Here is an 18,039-nt window from a genome sequence, read left to right as displayed (position 1 = left end):
GCGGCGGCGGACCGGACAACGGACGACACCTGGGTCCCGTCGGGGCGCGTCCGCGACGTCACTTAGTTCTGCGGTTGGAACGAAGTCGTCCTCAAACGAAGCGGCGAAGAGTCGCGCGTTTTACGACACCTCGCAAAAGCGATGGCGGCCGCGCACAAATAACGCTCACGTTGCAATGTGCGTTTTTGCCACACTTTTTACCAGGCTTGGGTCACAACACTTAAATAGACAAACACACACACGCATACATACGCATGAAATACCGCAGGTTTTCTACAAGAATAAACTGTGAAATGAAGTATTAAACGCTCGACGTCACTTCTCAGAAATCAGTGCGCGTCGGACAGGAAGCGGCCGAGACGCCTCACCTCGTTCCTCTGGAGCTGGAAGAAGTTGTTGAGATAGTTGGAGTTGAGCGTCGAGCTCGGGTCGCCGGCGGGGGCCTTGCTGTAGTTCAGGTCCGGGTGGGCAGAGCTGGGCTCGGGTCGGAAGGCGTCGAAGGCGCTGGTCTGGTGGGTGTCTTGCAGCGAGAGATAGACCCAGTTGAGGAGCTGCGCGGGCTGATACACGGAGGCGCTGGTGTCAATGGCAGACAGCAAGCTCATCTTTAAAAAAAAAAAAAAAAAAAAAAAGAAGAAGAAGAAGAAAACAAACAAACAAAAAAAAATAGCCGAGATAAAGAGTCGACCCGCTCTCCCACCCCGCGCTCCGGAGAAACTTCTTCGTTCCTCTTCCCCCCCGATCCCCTGTGCTCGGCCCGGGATCGCCGTCCCAGTCTCACAGCGGCGCAGAAGTCATTGCTCTGACCTGTCAGCGAGCAGGAGCTTTTATCCCGGCCCCGGCGCTCCGTTATCTCGCTTTATTCTGCGCCGCGCCAGCGCCGGGCTCGATGCGCACCAATGGCGACGGCGACCATAATTTATGCGCCGTACGTAACGCGACGGCTCGGACGTTTGTTCGTGACGGTCGTGTACGAAACGCGCGTTTAATACGATAACTGGTCGTTATCTTATTATATATATTTATAAAAAAACAAACAGACCAAATCTCTCATTTTAGACACGTACACGCTAAAAGTATGTTAACTACTCCACGATTAGGCTGGAGGTGTTGTACCTCGTAAAAGCCGGTCCGTGGCCCAGCAAACAAATGGCTGTGTTTATTTAGCACCAGAGGCTGACACGTTTACCCCCAACCATGGCCGGCTTACGAGCATAAGGGGCCAGGATAAACACAAACGGGCAAACAGCATGTTTACAGCGAGAGAACTGTATGCGTTCAGTGTTTTATGTGTGTGTGTGTGTGTGTATAATGCACAATTGTATGTGCATATTGTATATGCAACATACGATTGATTTCGTATAGCTGATTACCTATCAGCGTGTCCCAGTTGCCAGTAATGTAAAAACTCACCGAGATCTTTTTAAAAGCCCACACTCCCTCTTGTGGCGTCTTATTGAAACGTTCATTTTCCAAACTCTACAGCAGAGGCCACCAACCCTGGTCTTGGGGGGCACTTTTTGGGTTTTTTTTACTCTCGTTCTCGTTCACTGATGCGGTCTCTCTACTCATTACCCCCGTGTCGAATCTGAGCTGTGAAGTGTATGTTGTTAGTAGCCTGACGGACAACACACTCACCTTTGAACCGGAAAAACCACAGAGTGACAGGTTCAAACCCCACTTTACTACCACTGTGTCGCTGAGCAGCTCAGTTGCTCGGAGTGTCTGCAGGGGGACTGTCCCTGTAGCTGCGTATTGTAAGTAGTTTTGGATATGGGCGTCTGCTGTAAATGTAAATGCCCCTCCAGACCAGGGTTTATTTATTTATTCATTCATTCCAGGAAAAAAAGAATTGTAAGGACGCCCTAGGCAAATCTAAATATGATGTCTAAATGCAGAGATATTTACATGTTATGACTAGTTGTAAATCTATTTTAATGTTTCCTCCAAGCCACATCAAGTACCAAGCCTCTCACGCTGTTGGGTGGGTGATAAGTCGGTGAAGGTGCGCTTGAAGGGTGGGGTCTATGGCAAGACGTTTTACTGGTTATGTAACTTTTTACATAAGTGAGTTCTCGTAGCACCTGGTGCAAAAAGCACCACAGATGCCAAAAAAAAAGTAGAGCTCGTTCCAATATTGTAGAAATTTGCACTGTTGACAAGGCTGCTTTAGTTAAACCTGCCACTCAAATAGTTAACCTATTCTATATTATTAATTTATTTAAAAGTGAGTTCAAAGTAAAGTCCAAGGTTTGCACATATACAAAAAAAAAGAATAGGCAAAAGATTGTGAACTGATGTGCAGAAGTTTGCCGGTAACAGCTTACACAACCTAGCCCCAACACTTTATGACAATGAAAGCTGTGGCTGGTGTTGGCTTAGGGGGTATCACACTCACCTATGAACCATTTATCAGACACCCTTATCCAGAGCGACTTACAATCAAAAGTTACAGGGACAGTCCCCCTGAAGCAACTCAGGGTTAAGCGTCTTGCTCAAGTACACAAAAGTAGAAAGTGGGGCTCGAACCTGAGACTCTGTGGTTATCTGGTTCATAGTCAAGCCATTAGGCTTCAACCACCCAAATAAACTATAATTCACTACAAAATAAGAGACTGTGACTGCAGGATACCACACTGTAAAATAGACATAAACTCCACCACATAGAGCAAATGTGCAAGTCAGGTTCACGGAGAAGTGAATGTACACATATATACAGTACAGGTTTGGACACGCCTTCTCTTCTGTGTGACCATTTACATTGGTAGATTCTCACTGAAGGCATCAAAACTATGAATGAACACATGTGGAGTTATGTACTTAACAAAAAGTGGAGACCTGGCCTCCAAAGTCACCGGACCTGAACCCAGTCGAGATGGTTTGGGGTGAGCTGGACCGCAGAGTGAAGGCAAAGGGGCCAACAAGTCCTAAACACCTCTGGGAACTCCTTCAAGACTGTTGGAGAAGCATTTCAGGTGACGACCTCCTGAAGCTCATCGAGAGAATGCCAAGAGTGTGCAAAGCAGTAATCAGAGCAAAGAAACTAGAATATAAAACATGTATTTCAGGTATTTCACCTATTTTTGTTAAGTACATAACTCCACATGTGTTCATTCATAGTTTTGATGCCTTCAGTGAGAATCTACCAATGTAAATGGTCAAGAAAATAAAGAAAACACATAGAATGAGAAGGTATGTACAAACGTTTGGCCTGTACTGTACACAGGCACTCCACACCCATTCTCCTGACACTTAACCTTCGACCCTTATTGTCTATTTGAACACAGCATATTATGCCTAATCTCGTATTCTACACAGCGGTGCTGATATTGCATGGCCTTACACTCCCTGTGTATTATTTTCTTTCCATTAGTCCAGACGCAACTTCCAGGTCTGAAAAAAAGAGAACATGTCCGGGCAAAAAGAGAACGTCTGGTCTCATCCAGTCCACATACAGCAGCCTAGTCCTTTAGGGCACTCATACTGCACATTTTTGGGGGGCTTATCTTCTTCTAACACACCCAGCCTCTCTGCCGGTTGACACCCAATTCTTGAGCCGAGTCGGGCGTGGCGGAGCGCAGACAGACCTCAGCTGTGCAGGGAGTCCCCGATGTGGAGTCCATGACATGTTTGTCACAAACTGCCACTGCTTTGTGCCCACGACGTGTTGGCGATCGCCAGAACACGACGTCAAGTGGCACACCGCGGCTTGCCGTGGTGTTGAAACGACGGACGTTTCCACAGCGCAGTTGCACAGCGTTGCACACACGCAGTTGTTAATGCCGGAGAGCCGCACAACCACCTCGTTTTACCGCTGCCAGACCGCCCACGCAGCGCACCTCCCCGCCGGAGCGTTTCCGCGTTTCCGTCGTGTGGAAAATCCGAGCCCCACCCACCCCGTCCCAGCCGCCGAGCCGCCGCCGAGCAGCCGCCGCAGTCCGCCTGCTCTTCCCGGCCCGTCGCGTCGCGGTAAGTCGGACACGCACACGCATTTACCGACGCGACACGTCGTTTCTCTCTTTTTCTCGGTTTTTTTTTTTTTTTACGTTGAGGTCGACGCGAGTCCAGCTGTAACCCGCGTCGTCTTATCGCGCCCGCCGCAGTTGGCGGAGAAGTAAACTTTCCAAGCGCCCGTTCGCCATTCGAAGCGCGTATTTGTTCGTTTTAATTTTCCTATTCCGCCGCCGGACGAAAGGCCTTGAGGAAGCGGCAGGGTTGTACGCAGGCTTGTTTTTTTCCCCTCCCAGGAATGAAGTAAATGCTACTTACAGTATAACTACAGCATAAACACAGCGTAACTACAGCATAAATACAGCATAACTACATTATAACTACATCATAACTACAGTATAACTACAGTATAACTACAGCATACCTGGCCAGGCTGAATAACAGCTGAGGTCGTGTAAATAAATCTTGTTCATGGTCACCAGTGACCAGTAGTGTTGGTGTGGCAAGTCAGTTTAGTCCAGCCTTGCTCTGCCGTGTGACAGTGACAGGGTGGAATACAGGAAGAGATTAATAGAGTTTGAATAGCCACATGCTGGGCCTGAAAGTGGGGTACAATCTAAATGCAAATTTGATGTCATTTTGAATAAAAAAAAAAAACAACAACTTTTGATGCTTTTTTAAAAATATCTTGGTTGCTTGTGTACTGTAAAGACCTAAATCTAGGGTGGTAGTAGCCTAGTGTGTAACACACTCGCCTATGAACCAGAAGACCCAGGTTCAGACCCCACTTACTACCATTGTGTCCCTGAGAAAGACACTTAACCCTGAGTGTCTCCAGGGGGGGACTGTCCCTGTAACTACTGATTGTAAGGCGTCTGATAAATGCTGTAAATGTGCAAATTGATGCTGTAAATTTGCAAATGAAAGACTGTTTAAGGACGTGAAAATGCTTCTGCTCAAATATAGAGTAAACATATCATTGAAATTAGTCTTCCAATGCTCAAGGTTCATTAAAAATGTGAAACTTAACCATATGATTATAACAAGGAAATAAGATTGGTAACATAACAACAGGTTCAGTTTTGAGCAAAGTGATTATTGAGTAACGCTTGTCTTTTATGATGAAATAAAAACAGAGTCTCTTCTTTTTCAGACCAAAACAATGAGTTATCCTGGATATCCTCCCCAGCCCGGTGCCTACCCGCCGCAAGCTGGCGCATACCCTCCCCAGCCCGGTGCCTACCCCCCACAAGCTGGAGGATACCCTCCGCAGCCAGGCGCCTACCCCCCCCAACCCGGAGCCTACCCCCCGCAACCCGGAGCATACCCCCCGCAACCCGGAGCATATCCCTCGATGCCACCAGCAGGTTAGTCCTCAAAGAGGACTAGATTAAGCAGCATTTCTCAGGATGGAATGTGTGTGCCTTTGTGTAGTCATGGGGTTGGACAGAAAAAAAATGTTTGCTAGCTTTTTACCTATAGCAGTGCCTTTGCTGTTTACATTGACCGGCAAAGGCCGATCTGTTCTCACTTTACAGCCCCATCCATCAATTGTCAGAGCGACTGACATGTCAATGTTTTCCTTTTAGGCAGCTGGGGAGGCGCTCCTACCATCGGCCTCGATAATTTGTCCAACCCTGGTTTTAATCCATCCAATCTTCCAGGAATGGTAAGAAATAAGGACACATGGACATTTGGCAGCTAGATGTGTAATAACTGATTATTCATGAAATGTGCATACAATGGTTGCAGGTCTCACAAACTCATAATCACTCTGCAGACAATTTTTTTTCTTCTGCTTTTTAAAAGTCAATTTCTTTTACAAACGCATGCTGTTGTCTACACATGCTTGCATTGAGGGCAAAATCTGGTGGCCTTTGAGCAGAGACTTACTTTTCAATGTGTCAGTGTGTAAGTGCTTTGGACTCTGTCTTGCCTTCTGAAAGAGACAACTGTCTTCTTTGCTTGTTCCAGCCGTGTTCACCTTTTATGTGATTTGCTTCTTCGTCACACAGGCCAATCAGATTTCAGCCTCCATGGGGGGGTTTAATCCATCCATGTTCCCTCAGCCTGGAGGTTATGGAGCCCCCTCCCCTAACCAACAGCCATATGGCATGTACCCCCAGCCAGGAGGAGGTATGCCCCAAGGCCCTGGTATGGGTTACCCAGGTGGTCCAGCTCCTGGCCAGCAAATGCCTGGCTACCCAGGAGCTCCTGGACTTAACCCGTCCATGCCTGAATACCCAAAGGCACCATCACCAAACCCGTCCATGCCAGCATACCCCCAAGGACCTTCTGTCAATCCGTCCATGCCTGGATTTGGTGGAGTTCCTGTAGTTCCTGCGATCAATGTAAATTTTTGAGGACACTGTGCTAATATTGTGTTTAAATGTAACTTTACATAATCTAGTTATATGAATTTTAGGTTTAAGATAATGAATTAGGCAACCATTCATTGGCTAGTTCCATTCATCTATCTGCAGGTTTCACAATTGTTCAATGCTAATGCAACGTGCTGTTTTTAGAGAGGATTCAGGGGGACTATCAGTGACTTCCCAGGAGCCGATCCTCTGAAAGACGTGGAGGTGCTGAGAAAAGCCATGAAGGGTTTTGGTGAGTAATATCACAGGCACTAAGGTTGCATGGTTCAACGAGCAATTGAATCCCGGTGCAGAACTTACTGCCTGATAAATGGTGGCTTCGTTTTCAACAGGCACTGATGAGCAGGCCATAATTGACCTGCTTGGCAGTCGCTCCAACAAGCAGCGTGTGCCACTGCTGGTAACATTCAAGACAGCATATGGAAAGGTAGGATTTAGTGTACAACTTTTATGTATGCAGTGTATATATACACACAGTCAATTATTATTGAACATATGCTGATGTCATGGATAATTAAGGTCAGTGCAACAGCTAGACAACAGGTGTGGGTTGCATTCAATTCCAAATTGAGAAATGTCTGTCTACTTCTATTATTGTCGTTTGTGTAATGCTCCCATACCAGCTTCTAAATACTACACAAATAATTGCCTTCATGCCACTTGTTCTTTTTTAGGACTTGATTAAAGATCTGAAGTCTGAACTCTCAGGGAATTTTGAGAAAGTGGTATTGGCCATGATGAAGACCCCAGCCCAGTTTGATGCCAGTGAGCTTAAAGATGCCATTAAGGTTAGTAAACTAATCCCTGAACCATAGGCCCTTTGACCAGTTGGAAATTACATCACAGCAACCATGGTTAAAGTGCAGCTGAGTCATAAATTCCTTCCATTGCATACTAAGGGGTGTGTTGATGGCACATTTTGCCTTTTGGATTTAATTTATGTAACATACTACTGCTCATTGATGGAATTTATTCAGCAGTGCACATAACGGGGGCCGCTATCTGTGAATTTAATTGCTACTGCAGTGTCAGTATCCTTCTATTTCTGCAATGCAGTTATATATATTTAAATAATTTACTTATTTTAAATTAGTGCACCTAATCTCATACATCACAGCAGTCCTATCACTGTTACTGTTTTGCAATAATCTAATGGGACAACAAGCTATTTTTTGGTAATAATATTATTTGCATCCATTCTGACAAAAATAAGCAGCATAATTAGTAACTAAATACACAGAATTATGATCTGTGCATGTGTGTACAATGAGGGGTTGGGGGAAAACTGTGTTAAGGTGGGGAGGAATATGATATATGCCTTTTTATAGTTCTGTCTCCCCCCCCGTGTATATCCCTAAACCAGACCTTACAGATTCTAAGAAGGATGGCCAATAACATTTTCTTTTGATTTGCTCCATTGCCTAGAATTAATGGTTACTTTAGTTCTTTTTAAAATTACTGGATGTTTTACTGATATTTCCAGCAAAACCTTTGTCTTGTTTTTAGTGTGATGATATATCTTCTAGGGCAGTGATATATTTAAGCTTTCAGCGATGCAGAATTATTATTGTGGTTTCCCCTCATGGTGTTTTGCCTTTACCACATTTCAGGAAACCTAGTTTAAAGCAGCACAAATTAAAAAGAAATGACACCAAAAGGAATGATATAAAAGAGTGTTTTACCCTGATTCATGAATATACATTCAGTTGCAAGGTCCATTTATCCATCAATATATTCTATTGACGCATAAATGGAGATATAATCAGGCTCCAGGAGAAGTTAGGAAGAACCTTGTGAGGTCACATACTTTTCCTAATGATCAGACCTGACACTGAGAGAGCCTCAAGGGTGGGAATTTCAATAGCATTGGCGCTAACCACTGCCTTACCATACCAAAACCGGCTGTTCTCAAACATTTTCATTGCTCCTCACCATGTAAAACCTTCTTTCATGCATGAATGGAAAAAAGATTACTTATGACCACACTCCATTGGTGCTCTGTTTGACAGTACATGTGCATGCACTTCAATGCTACTGCAGATGTGTGATATTCACACTAAAACCACAGGGGGAAGTGTCTGTTTGGCTCTTTAAGACTTTCATGTTCATTACTGATCATTTCCTTTGTAATTACCAGGATAAACGTTGCTATTGTTAAACATTGCTATTGTTAAGACAGCGCTGAGTTCATTACCTCTCGTTCTGAGGACAGCTTAGGGTCAAATGAAACAGAGCCTAGAGCAAGTGCTTGTTTGGGAGCTTTCTGAGAATGACAGTCCTGCTGGCTGTGTTTTAGGGCGCTGGTACTGATGAAGCATGCCTGATTGAGATTCTTTCCTCCCGCACCAATGCGGAAATCCAGGAAATCAACCGGATCTACAAGGCAGGTATGTGTGTATTGTGGTGCGTGCAGAATTAAATTGATTGATTGTTTGGTGTGTACGATGCACAGTGTATTGCAATTTATTTCAGAGCATAAGAAGTCATTGGAGGAGGCCATCAGCGGCGACACATCAGGTCACTTCCGCCGACTACTGATCGCTCTAGCTCAGGTGAATGTTTCACTTTAATGACCTGGACTACAATGATAAACCCAACTGGTGATCTCTTCTCATGGAAAAATGTCCTTCCCTATACATGTTAACTATGGTTAATAATTATTTTAACTGTTATTTTGTTTAATTAGAGCAGTGGTTCCATTACATTACATTACATTTACAGCATTTATCAGACGCCCTTATCCAGAGCGACTTACAATCAGTATTTACAGGGACAGTCTCCCTGGAGCAACTTAGGGTTAAGTGTCTTGCTCAGGGACACAATGGTAGTAAGTGGGATTTGAACGTGGGTCTTCTGGTTCATAGGCGAGTGTGTTACCCACTAGGCTACTACCACCTGGGGTCCATGACCCCCTGGAAGAGGGGGGTGCTAGATATCACAGAGGGTCCGCACAGTTTGAGGCTATTAAAGTGACATTTGTTATCATAAAATTTATAAAATCCCAATAAAACACCCAATAGGATTATCTTTATATTTCAAATTAAAACATTTTTGGTCCACATTTTAAGGTACCCTATTATGAAAAAAAAGCTATTTTTTGAAATCTATTTGAAGTCTATTTCCAAAATTAAGCCTTGTTGCAGAATTACAACCACTTTTATCCACATCACACAATGCGATTTCCCCATGATGCGCAGTTTAGTGCCGTGTGTAGCTTTAAATGTGAATGAGGAGGAGAGCAGCGTGTTGAAGTGAGGGGGCATTCGTGGAAATGATGTCAACTCAATTGAATAACCACTAGGGATGCCCCGGTGATATCGGTATCTGGTATCGTCCTCGATACCATATTTTCGAAAGTACTCGTACTCGTTAAAAGTCCCCCCATACCGGGGACCGATACCACAGTCTGAAAAATGTCTGTGTTTGAGCGCCGTGTAAGGGATTAATCACAAGCGCCGAGTGCCCGCCTCCAGGCCCCACCCCCAGCACAGAGTGGGGAGAAGGCGAGGTGAAACATGTCAGCCATGTGGAACTATTTCAAAGTGAATGAAGACGACAAAACAAAGGCTGTCAGCAAATTGTGCTCAGCTAAATTGTCCAGAGGAGACTGAAAATGTAGTGCACTTGGTATCGGCGAGTACTGAAATGCAAGTACTCGTACTCGTTTTCCAAAAAAGTGGTATCAGTGCACCCCTACCAACCACAATGTTTGGTGCAAACAGGAAGTTGTGTTGACGTTTTTTCCATTTTTTTTAAACATTAATTTTATTAATGTTAAATAATATCAGTGAAATTTTCATAATAGGGGACCGTTCATTAAATTCCAAAGGAGATTAAAAACAAAAACCTACACCTGCTGTTTATTTTTTGCAAATTAAAGTTTGTAATTAATCACTTGTTCACTATTCTTTTAATGCGTGTATGCGGGAAGGAATTGGGTTTGGGGTTTGGCTTGTCTTGGACACATGCAGGGGGGGCTGGATTCAAGTATAGTCTTGTGTATATAGTGTTTAGTACTGGTGAAAAGGAATGTTCAGCTGAAGCTTTTTTGTTTTTGAAGGGTAATCGTGATGAACGTGAGACTGTGGATATATCTTTGGCCAAACAAGATGCTCAGGTACTCATATTGCCTTAAAGTGCTTATGACATCTAATTACTTTATAACAGCTAAATTAAAAATGGCTGATAAAAGATAGTAGTTGTTCTCTAGCTTGTTTTAATAATAATAAAGTGTATCTGTGTTTTAGGCTCTATATGCAGCAGGAGAAAACAAACTGGGCACAGATGAGTCCAAGTTCAATGCCATTCTGTGCGCTAGGAGCAAACCCCACCTGAGAGCTGGTAAGTGCTGTAGGCTTCACACCATTAGCCTTTTTATGTACTGACATGTTTGTAAGTGTGAAAGGCTTTAACATGCACTGGGTGAATGAAATTAACCTTTTGCTGGGCCAGTTTCTGTATGATTTACATTTACAGAGAGTTGATTGCAAGGGGTAGCAAAGTTAAAAAAAAAACACTACACCAGTTCTTCTTCGCTAGAAATTTATCAAATGAACATGTGATGTAAATGAATATCTTATTGATAAGTGCAAAGGAACTGGCTTACATTTTATATGCACTGATGATGATTGGTGCAATACTGACCTAACAGTAAGTGACTTCACAAATAAAGAAATCATTTTCAGGAAAAAAACACCTTTTTCCTTATTTGTTTTATCTTAAATGTTAATGCATTGCGCCCCCTTCTGGCTAGTTTGTCAGTGACCATCTCACTCACAGTGGCATAAAATGTGTGTTTGGTGTTTGTATTGTGCAGTGTTCCATGAGTATCAGCAGATGTGTGGCAGGGACATTGAGAAGAGCATCTGCAGGGAGATGTCTGGAGATCTGGAGAGCGGCATGCTTGCTGTCGGTAAGAACAAGTATTGTCTAGCCTGACATATGGCAGTGGTGGCTTAGCGGGTAAGGAAGCGAAATCATAAATGGTTGCAGGTTCAAATCTCTAACCGCCAAAGTTTCACCAAGGTCCCCTTTAGCAAGGTACCATCCCTCGCTGCTCCCTCATCTGGAGTAAATGTTTTTAAAATTTCTGGGTTCAGGAAGTGGTTCTGACAACGAGCATGAAAATGACCAATTACCAATTGTATACCACAGTATATACCGTCTATGGTTACATTTATATTGCAACATGAATTTTATGCCATATCATACAGCCCTACTGTGTAACTTGTGATTATTGTGCATAATATCTGTGTATTCATAGTTTACAGCATTTTAGCATTAGATCTTTTAGCATGAACCCCTTTAAATGATGTGATGCATGTACCACGATCCATTTTAATTTCTGTATTTTTTCTATCTGCCTCCCATTCTGCTGGCTCTGCTCAGGGTAATTTGCTTTGCGACCATTTTTGTGTGCCTTCACTCTTGCTGAAATGGGGTATTTCACACTGCAAGTTTGTCAGGTTTGACATTATTTTTCAGTGATCAGTAATATTTCTTGACCATCTGACTAACTGCATCAGCATACTCTAACTTGACACAAACCAGGCTTGTTAAATACCCAAGGTGACGGCTCTTTATTATCTGAATTTCACTGTATGTGATCCTATGCTATTTGAGTCGATTCTGTTTGAATGTGGTGTTGTTTTACAACATATTTGTTTTAGCCATTTTCAGTGCATTAACACTTAATCAGGACTTCTTCATTTCCCTCAGTTAAATGCATCAAGAACACACCTGCTTACTTTGCTGAGAGGCTGCACAAGGCAATGAAGGTATAATATTAATATTGTCTGGCCAGATGGGAATGTTAGTGCTGGTGCAAATCTTCACCCTGGTGGTTGCTGTAAAAACAGGGGGCAGGAACGAAAGACAGAACTCTGATCCGCATCATGGTGAGTCGCTCTGAGATCGACATGCTGGACATCCGTCAGGAGTACGTGAAGAACTACGGGAAGTCGCTGTACACCGCCATCACCGTGAGTCACATCACATGCCTCTTTAACCCAATTTAAAGACAGTGTTCACACTGTTTAATCCATGAGACTGCATGGATTCATTTAGGGAATAACATCATTCTGGGGAAATTTTGCAATGGAACTGGATGAACTTTTCAGATGCCTGGACTTCCTTCTTTGGCTGTCTTATCAATAAACATATATCTTCTGTTCTCTTTTACAGGGAGATACATCAGGAGACTACAGGAAGCTGCTGCTGAAGCTGTGTGGTGGAAATGATTAATATATGGGCAGTTTTCAGTATACCATAGAAGATCTGATATTTTACACACCTACCAAATATATCTGTTCAATACCTAGCACAAAATGTAATGCTGTTATATCGAATGCTGCATTCAGCTTCTTCAGAGCACTTTTGACATCTAGTACTGGGCTGGATTCCACCAGTTTTATTTCTTCTGTTCTGTACATAAAGAGTACTAAAGGAGAGTTATCACTGACAATAAATGTTTATCCTTTTAAAACGTGTTCATAGTACAGTGATACAAGCTTCAGTTTTGAGAAATGTAACATGCTTCCGGTTTTCAGTGGCCACTGGCAACATTCAATCATGTATCTGTGAGTTCTTTTCAGTGCATTTCAAATCAACACGACTAGTTCTGAACTGGTTTCCCATTGCCCCTTTAAAGCACATTTGGATATTTTTTCCATTAGGTAAGTGTGAACTCCAGTGCCCTTATCACAGTCTAGCTGAAATCTGAGTGCCTTTAAAACTGAAGCTATTTGTGTCAAAGTACTGTGTCAAAACTGAAGTTGGCTATGCTGTTCTCTCCCAGTCCTTGTAAGACTTAACACTTGCAGAATCCTGCCCACTGTGTATTCATTTCATATAATATATTTTATAAACTTTTCTGTTTCAGAATGGAATATTCTTTAATCTATGCAGTACTTTTAAGCACTCAGAAAATATATAGAATTTTAACCTTTTTTTTCAATCCTGTCATTATTGGTTAGTGAGCTCCCTAAACTTGCCTTAAACTTATAGAAACATTATTGAAAAGCAGGGATTACACTATGATTATTACATTTCGTTATTACACTCCCAGGAAAAGTCCTCTTCTGCCAAATTACATTGTTTAAAGTACAACCGTGACCTGCTTCGCAATGACAGTAGCAGCTGTTTTGGTAGCTAGCAACAGCAATGCTTAGCAGACACATTCCCTCTGTGTAAGATTGCTAGTTTTGCACAGATGATTTATTCCTACCCCAGGAAAAGCAAACACACTTCATGGAGAAAAAGTAGGTCTGTGCTGTCGATAAGTTAATTATATAAAAGGGTCATAATACATCTACTATTTTATTTTTTCCATTTTGTACTGCTGTCTTGCAGCTCTTATTATACCAAACGTTATTTGCATTAATGACAAATTGACCGCATGACTCCTTCCAAGCTTTTGTTTTGACTATTATTGGTACCTTCTGGTTTTAAAGCACATTTGTGTAGATACCAGTAGCTTTTTCATTTTATTTTAAATTGACTTTTTGTTATTTTTTTAGTAGAATTTAAACCTTCATATTTGTATTTGTTTTGCATGGGTTTAAATACACACCATCATGACATCAGTCAATGTGGTCTGTTTCTTTTTCTTTAAATTAATATGGCCTCAATGTTTCTTTAGAGTGAGGCAAAAAGTATTTGGCTGTCCCACCTAAAAAGATTAGAGAGGTTTGTTGTTTTCGTAGGTATGCAGAATGTAAATCATATTGCATGGTTTTAAAATAATTTATTTGTAAAGGTTGCAGAAAATTAGTATTTAGCACCTACAACCAAGCAAGAATTTCGTCCCTCACAGACCTTCTTTAAGAAGCACTTTTATGTATTAATGGCACCTGTTTGAACTTGTTATCTGTATAAATGACACCTGTCCACACCTTCAAACAGTCAGACTCCACCATGGCCAAGACCAGCAGGCTGGTCATGGGGAGTACCACCTGGCTGTAGTTGGAGATGAACTGCCAATAAAAGTTTGCAAAGATGAGAAAAAGCTGTAGTTGTTTTATGGTGCTGGGGACGGGCCACTCAGTAATGGCAGCGACCATGGCCAGGTCCATGGTCACCCCGCGGGGCTGAGGCTAAAACCCAGGAAGGACGTTTTTGTCACTTGAAAAATGTCTTATTCCAGCTTGATGCACAGGCGATTCTGCAGGAGGCGCTCTAGGATCATGCTGATGTGGATTTGGGGGGGTCAGGTGAGAATTTCAAATTTTTGTCCAGATGAGCAGAAGTGGCCTCCGTCATCTGTATGTGGAAGAAGTTCAAAACTCTTCCTAGAGCTGTCCGGCCATCTAAACTGAGTGATCGGGGGAGAAGTTAGGGAGGCGACCAAGAACCCAATGGTCACTCTGTCAGAGCTCCAGAGGTCCTCTGTGGAAAGAGGACCTGAATGGTAGAGTGGCCAGATGGAAACCACTCTTTATTAAAAGGCACATGGAGTTTGCCAAAAGCCACCTGAAGGACTCTCAGGCCATGAGAAACAAATATCTCTGGTCTTTGGTATGAATGACATGCGTCACATCATGCTGTGGAGATGTTTTCAGCTGCAGAAACTGGGAGACTAGTCAGGATAGAGAAAAAGAGGAATGGGCCAAACTGCCAAAGGATAGGTTAGCCAAAATGGTGGCATCATATTCAAAAAGATTAGCAAAGGCTGTGAATACATATGTACGTGTGCTTGTTTTTTTTTTGTTTTTTTTATAAATTCGACAAAACCGCAAGTAAACCTTTTTTTTACGTTGTCATTATGGGGTGTTGTGTATAGAATTCTGAAGGAAGAATGCATTTAATATATTTTGGAATAAGGCTGTAACATAACAAAATGTGAAAAAACAGATGCACTTTGAATACCAGATGCACTGTATAGGCCATTCTCCTCAATACCACATGCTTTCATGCTGCAGGCTGTAAAGATTTAGGCTACAGACACTCAGCATTGAAAAAAATGATGCTAATTATCTGTGTAACATTCTCTAACAGCAGTCAAGTTGTCATTGTTTGAGTGAAACAAATTGTGAATTTGTTGTAACATTATAACAAAAGATGACTTACTCTGTTCTTGAAGTGATGTGAAAGTGATTGTCATTGTGAAGCACAGCAAACACAGCACACAGCACACAACGAAATGTGTCCTCTGTATTTAACCCATCATCTTAGTGAGCAATTGGCAGCCATGAAAGGCACCCAGGGAGCAGTGTGTGTACTTTGCTCAGTGGCAGCTTGATGGCTTGGGATTCAAACCGTCAACCTTTCTGATTGGTTATTGTGTGGGCCTTTTTTGATTCGCTAGTAATTGGCTGCAGGACCCAGTGCTTGTTTCATAGTGAGGCACTGCCGCACGCGAACGCCAGTGCAATTTCCTTTCAGTTCAGGCCATTTTTTTACTCAGTAATATTACTTGGGTAAAAAAAGCACTTGAGTAAAAGTAAAATGACCTATTTCAAAAACAACTTAAATTACAAAGTACTCAAACTACTCAGGCTGGTCTCTGGATGGGCTGATGTGTGACAGTTCTCTCCCCATTATAAGATGGTTCCAGTGCTCCAACAAACTTGTAGGTCATTATGGGTGAGTCACGGACATCTCAACATCAGGGGTAATGGGGAGTGACCGTGAGGAAGAACAATATGGTCTTTGTGAGAAGAAAAGGTTTTGAGTCGCAGGAGACTCCAGGCTCTAGGGGGCGCCCATCCAATCCCTTGACGGCTTGGAGCGTGTTGGCTTGGAGGGTGGAGTAGGTGGGTGGTCATGTCTTTGCCCTTCAGATTCATGCCCCACCACACCCCTGGTTCTGCCCAGCGAATGGTGGTGGGCAGTGTTCTGCAAGTAGCGGAGCTGGAATAGGGTTTTGGGCTCACCAGGGGGTTTTCCAGCAGCCATGGCGCATGGAGAGGGTGGTTACATAGGCGCCACGACTGTCTCTCTGTCCGGTAATTGTGCTGCCTGGAAATGGGGGAGCAGTCTGCACTGAGTGAGGAAGCCCCTGTAGCCAGCGGCATAGCTGTCATAGAGTGGAGGCAGGGCTAGGCCGGCGAGACTGAGAGGGTGCGCAGTGGTCAGTGCAGCGGAAGTGGCCGGGCTGTAACTGGAGCAATTGAAGTTACGTGGAGATCGCTGTGACCACTATCCTCAGCTGTTGTGGGGGCTGCTGTTGATGCAGCTGCTCGATGGATTGCGGGTGGCCACGTGATCCCTGCTGGCACAGTGGTGAGCAGGGCACCATGACAGTTACTATTAGTAACGCACTACAATGTCATGGATTAAACTCCTGCAACACTCAAAAGGTCTCCATGCTTAAACTAGCACATATCCAGGCCCCTCTAAAGTTTGCCAGAGACCATCTGAATGTTCCAGAGGAAGATTGGGTGTCATGGCGTTGTGGTGGACAGATGGATGCATTTGCATGACTATAACAAAAGGGACGTTTAATACACATAACACCAGCACATGACAAGACTCCATGACCTGATGAGGACATGATACAATGGGCATACAGTTCAAATGCTTCACAGGTGAAAACAATCAGGGCAATCAGGGTCAACATTAACAATACAAAACCTCCAGACCACATCGGAGTGGTGGCCTATTGGGAAGCGGACCCATAATCAGAAGGTTGCTAGTTCGAATCCCCAAACCGCCAAGGTTCCACTTAGGTGCCACTGAGCAAAGTACTGTCCCCACACGCTGCCCATTGCTAACCAAAAGTGATGGGATGAAAGCAGAGAATGTTGTTTCACAATGACAGTCACTTCAGTTTTACCTCACTTAAAGTATTTGTGCACTAATTTTCCAAATGCTTTCCAAAAAATTTTCCTTAGCGTTTGAAGGCATAGGCTGGGTGGCTTTTACCTTGGATTAGTCCTGATGAAGGGTTTGATGTAGTGACTAGTTGAATGAGCCTATGTTTAAGCACCAAACGGAAGAAAAGCAACATTAAATTCTTAAGAATAAGAGAACATAACTGAACATATAAAAGACTCATTCAGATAAGGATTAATTAATGTACACGTGTCAGCAAGTTTTTTTTAACTTCTGTTTTCTGCTGTCTCCAGAAGAGGGCAGTGATGCCATTAGATGTGCAAAACTGCATGATTTTGAAATAAATTAAACAATCAAATACATCACAGTAAAAAATGCAGATCACTATCACCATCTCTAAGTCATTCCCTTAGTCTGAACTCACAAATCTACATTCATATCTTATTTTCTTTCTATTTTGTGATAATTTGGTGGTATGGTTATATCAATAGGTGGCATTACTTGATAAATTAGGGCTTTGTTTTTGCTTTTTACATGAACATTGTATACATAACGTAATTAATATACTTATTGTTTAGATATATTACATTCGACAGACTGCCTTGCTTATTAATATATTTTAATTTACAAACCAAGACTTGTCATTGAGTACTTTTGCTGGTGTGACGTTCAGCTTCCCCTGGACACCATCATCTCTACGAAGGAATAAAACTTGTGGAGACAAGAGGGCAGCCATGTCTGGCAGCCTGGTCTGACACACACTAGTACCCAAGAGCACTTAATTCAGTGCGAGGCGTGGTCGTTCAGTTTCCCCTTTATTTTTTATGTGTTCCAAATAAACTGTGATCTTGATTTTTATATATTGTAGTCCAGGATAAGTGCTAGTAAATTACATTAAAAAAACGATTTAGAATGTGTTAATAAAAACATTGAC

The 18,039-nt window shown here is 42.9% G+C and overlaps 2 protein-coding genes across 3 annotated transcripts in view; one reads left to right on the top strand and one right to left on the bottom strand.

The window, feature by feature from the left end:
- zcchc24 (zinc finger, CCHC domain containing 24) overlaps positions 1–4,479 on the bottom strand; it is a 38,637-nt gene extending 34,158 nt beyond the window's left edge. Inside the window, exons 1-2 of one of the 2 annotated variants that reach the window (XM_028988853.1) lie at positions 4,376–4,479; positions 369–605 (exon numbers count right to left, since the gene is read on the bottom strand). In XM_028988853.1, the coding sequence (XP_028844686.1) occupies positions 369–605 (237 nt within the window). In that variant the 5' untranslated portion in view covers positions 4,376–4,479. Of the gene's footprint in view, positions 1–368; positions 606–1,413; positions 1,703–4,375 lie in introns of those variants that run through there. The other variant, XM_028988854.1, reaches the window with a different exon arrangement.
- Positions 3,684–13,915, top strand: anxa11a (annexin A11a). The gene is made up of 15 exons (XM_028988852.1): positions 3,684–3,969; positions 5,105–5,318; positions 5,541–5,620; positions 5,967–6,302; positions 6,477–6,564; positions 6,665–6,759; positions 7,007–7,120; positions 8,629–8,719; positions 8,805–8,884; positions 10,393–10,449; positions 10,580–10,673; positions 11,149–11,244; positions 12,051–12,109; positions 12,191–12,313; positions 12,516–13,915. Exons 2-15 carry the CDS (start codon positions 5,114–5,116, stop codon positions 12,573–12,575), a joined length of 1,578 nt encoding a protein of 525 aa, XP_028844685.1. The 5' UTR covers positions 3,684–3,969; positions 5,105–5,113; the 3' UTR covers positions 12,576–13,915.
- The last annotated feature ends 4,124 nt before the right edge of the window (positions 13,916–18,039 follow it).

This window comes from Denticeps clupeoides, chromosome 8 (assembly GCF_900700375.1).
Source record: "Denticeps clupeoides chromosome 8, fDenClu1.1, whole genome shotgun sequence".
Taxonomy (NCBI): domain Eukaryota; kingdom Metazoa; phylum Chordata; class Actinopteri; order Clupeiformes; family Denticipitidae; genus Denticeps; species Denticeps clupeoides.
Note: the sequence above shows the minus strand (reverse complement) of the source record. Positions and strands in the feature narration are given on the sequence as shown.

Bases quoted from the DNA above. Each gene is read 5' to 3' on its own strand.
- anxa11a (XM_028988852.1), top strand. From the start codon at position 5,114: ATGAGTTATCCTGGATATCCTCCCCAGCCCGGTGCCTACCCGCCGCAA. The intron at 6,303-6,476 runs GTAAATTTTTGA...TGCTGTTTTTAG, and splicing joins CTGTAGTTCCTGCGATCAAT to AGAGGATTCAGGGGGACTAT. The intron at 12,314-12,515 runs GTGAGTCACATC...TCTCTTTTACAG, and splicing joins CGCTGTACACCGCCATCACC to GGAGATACATCAGGAGACTA.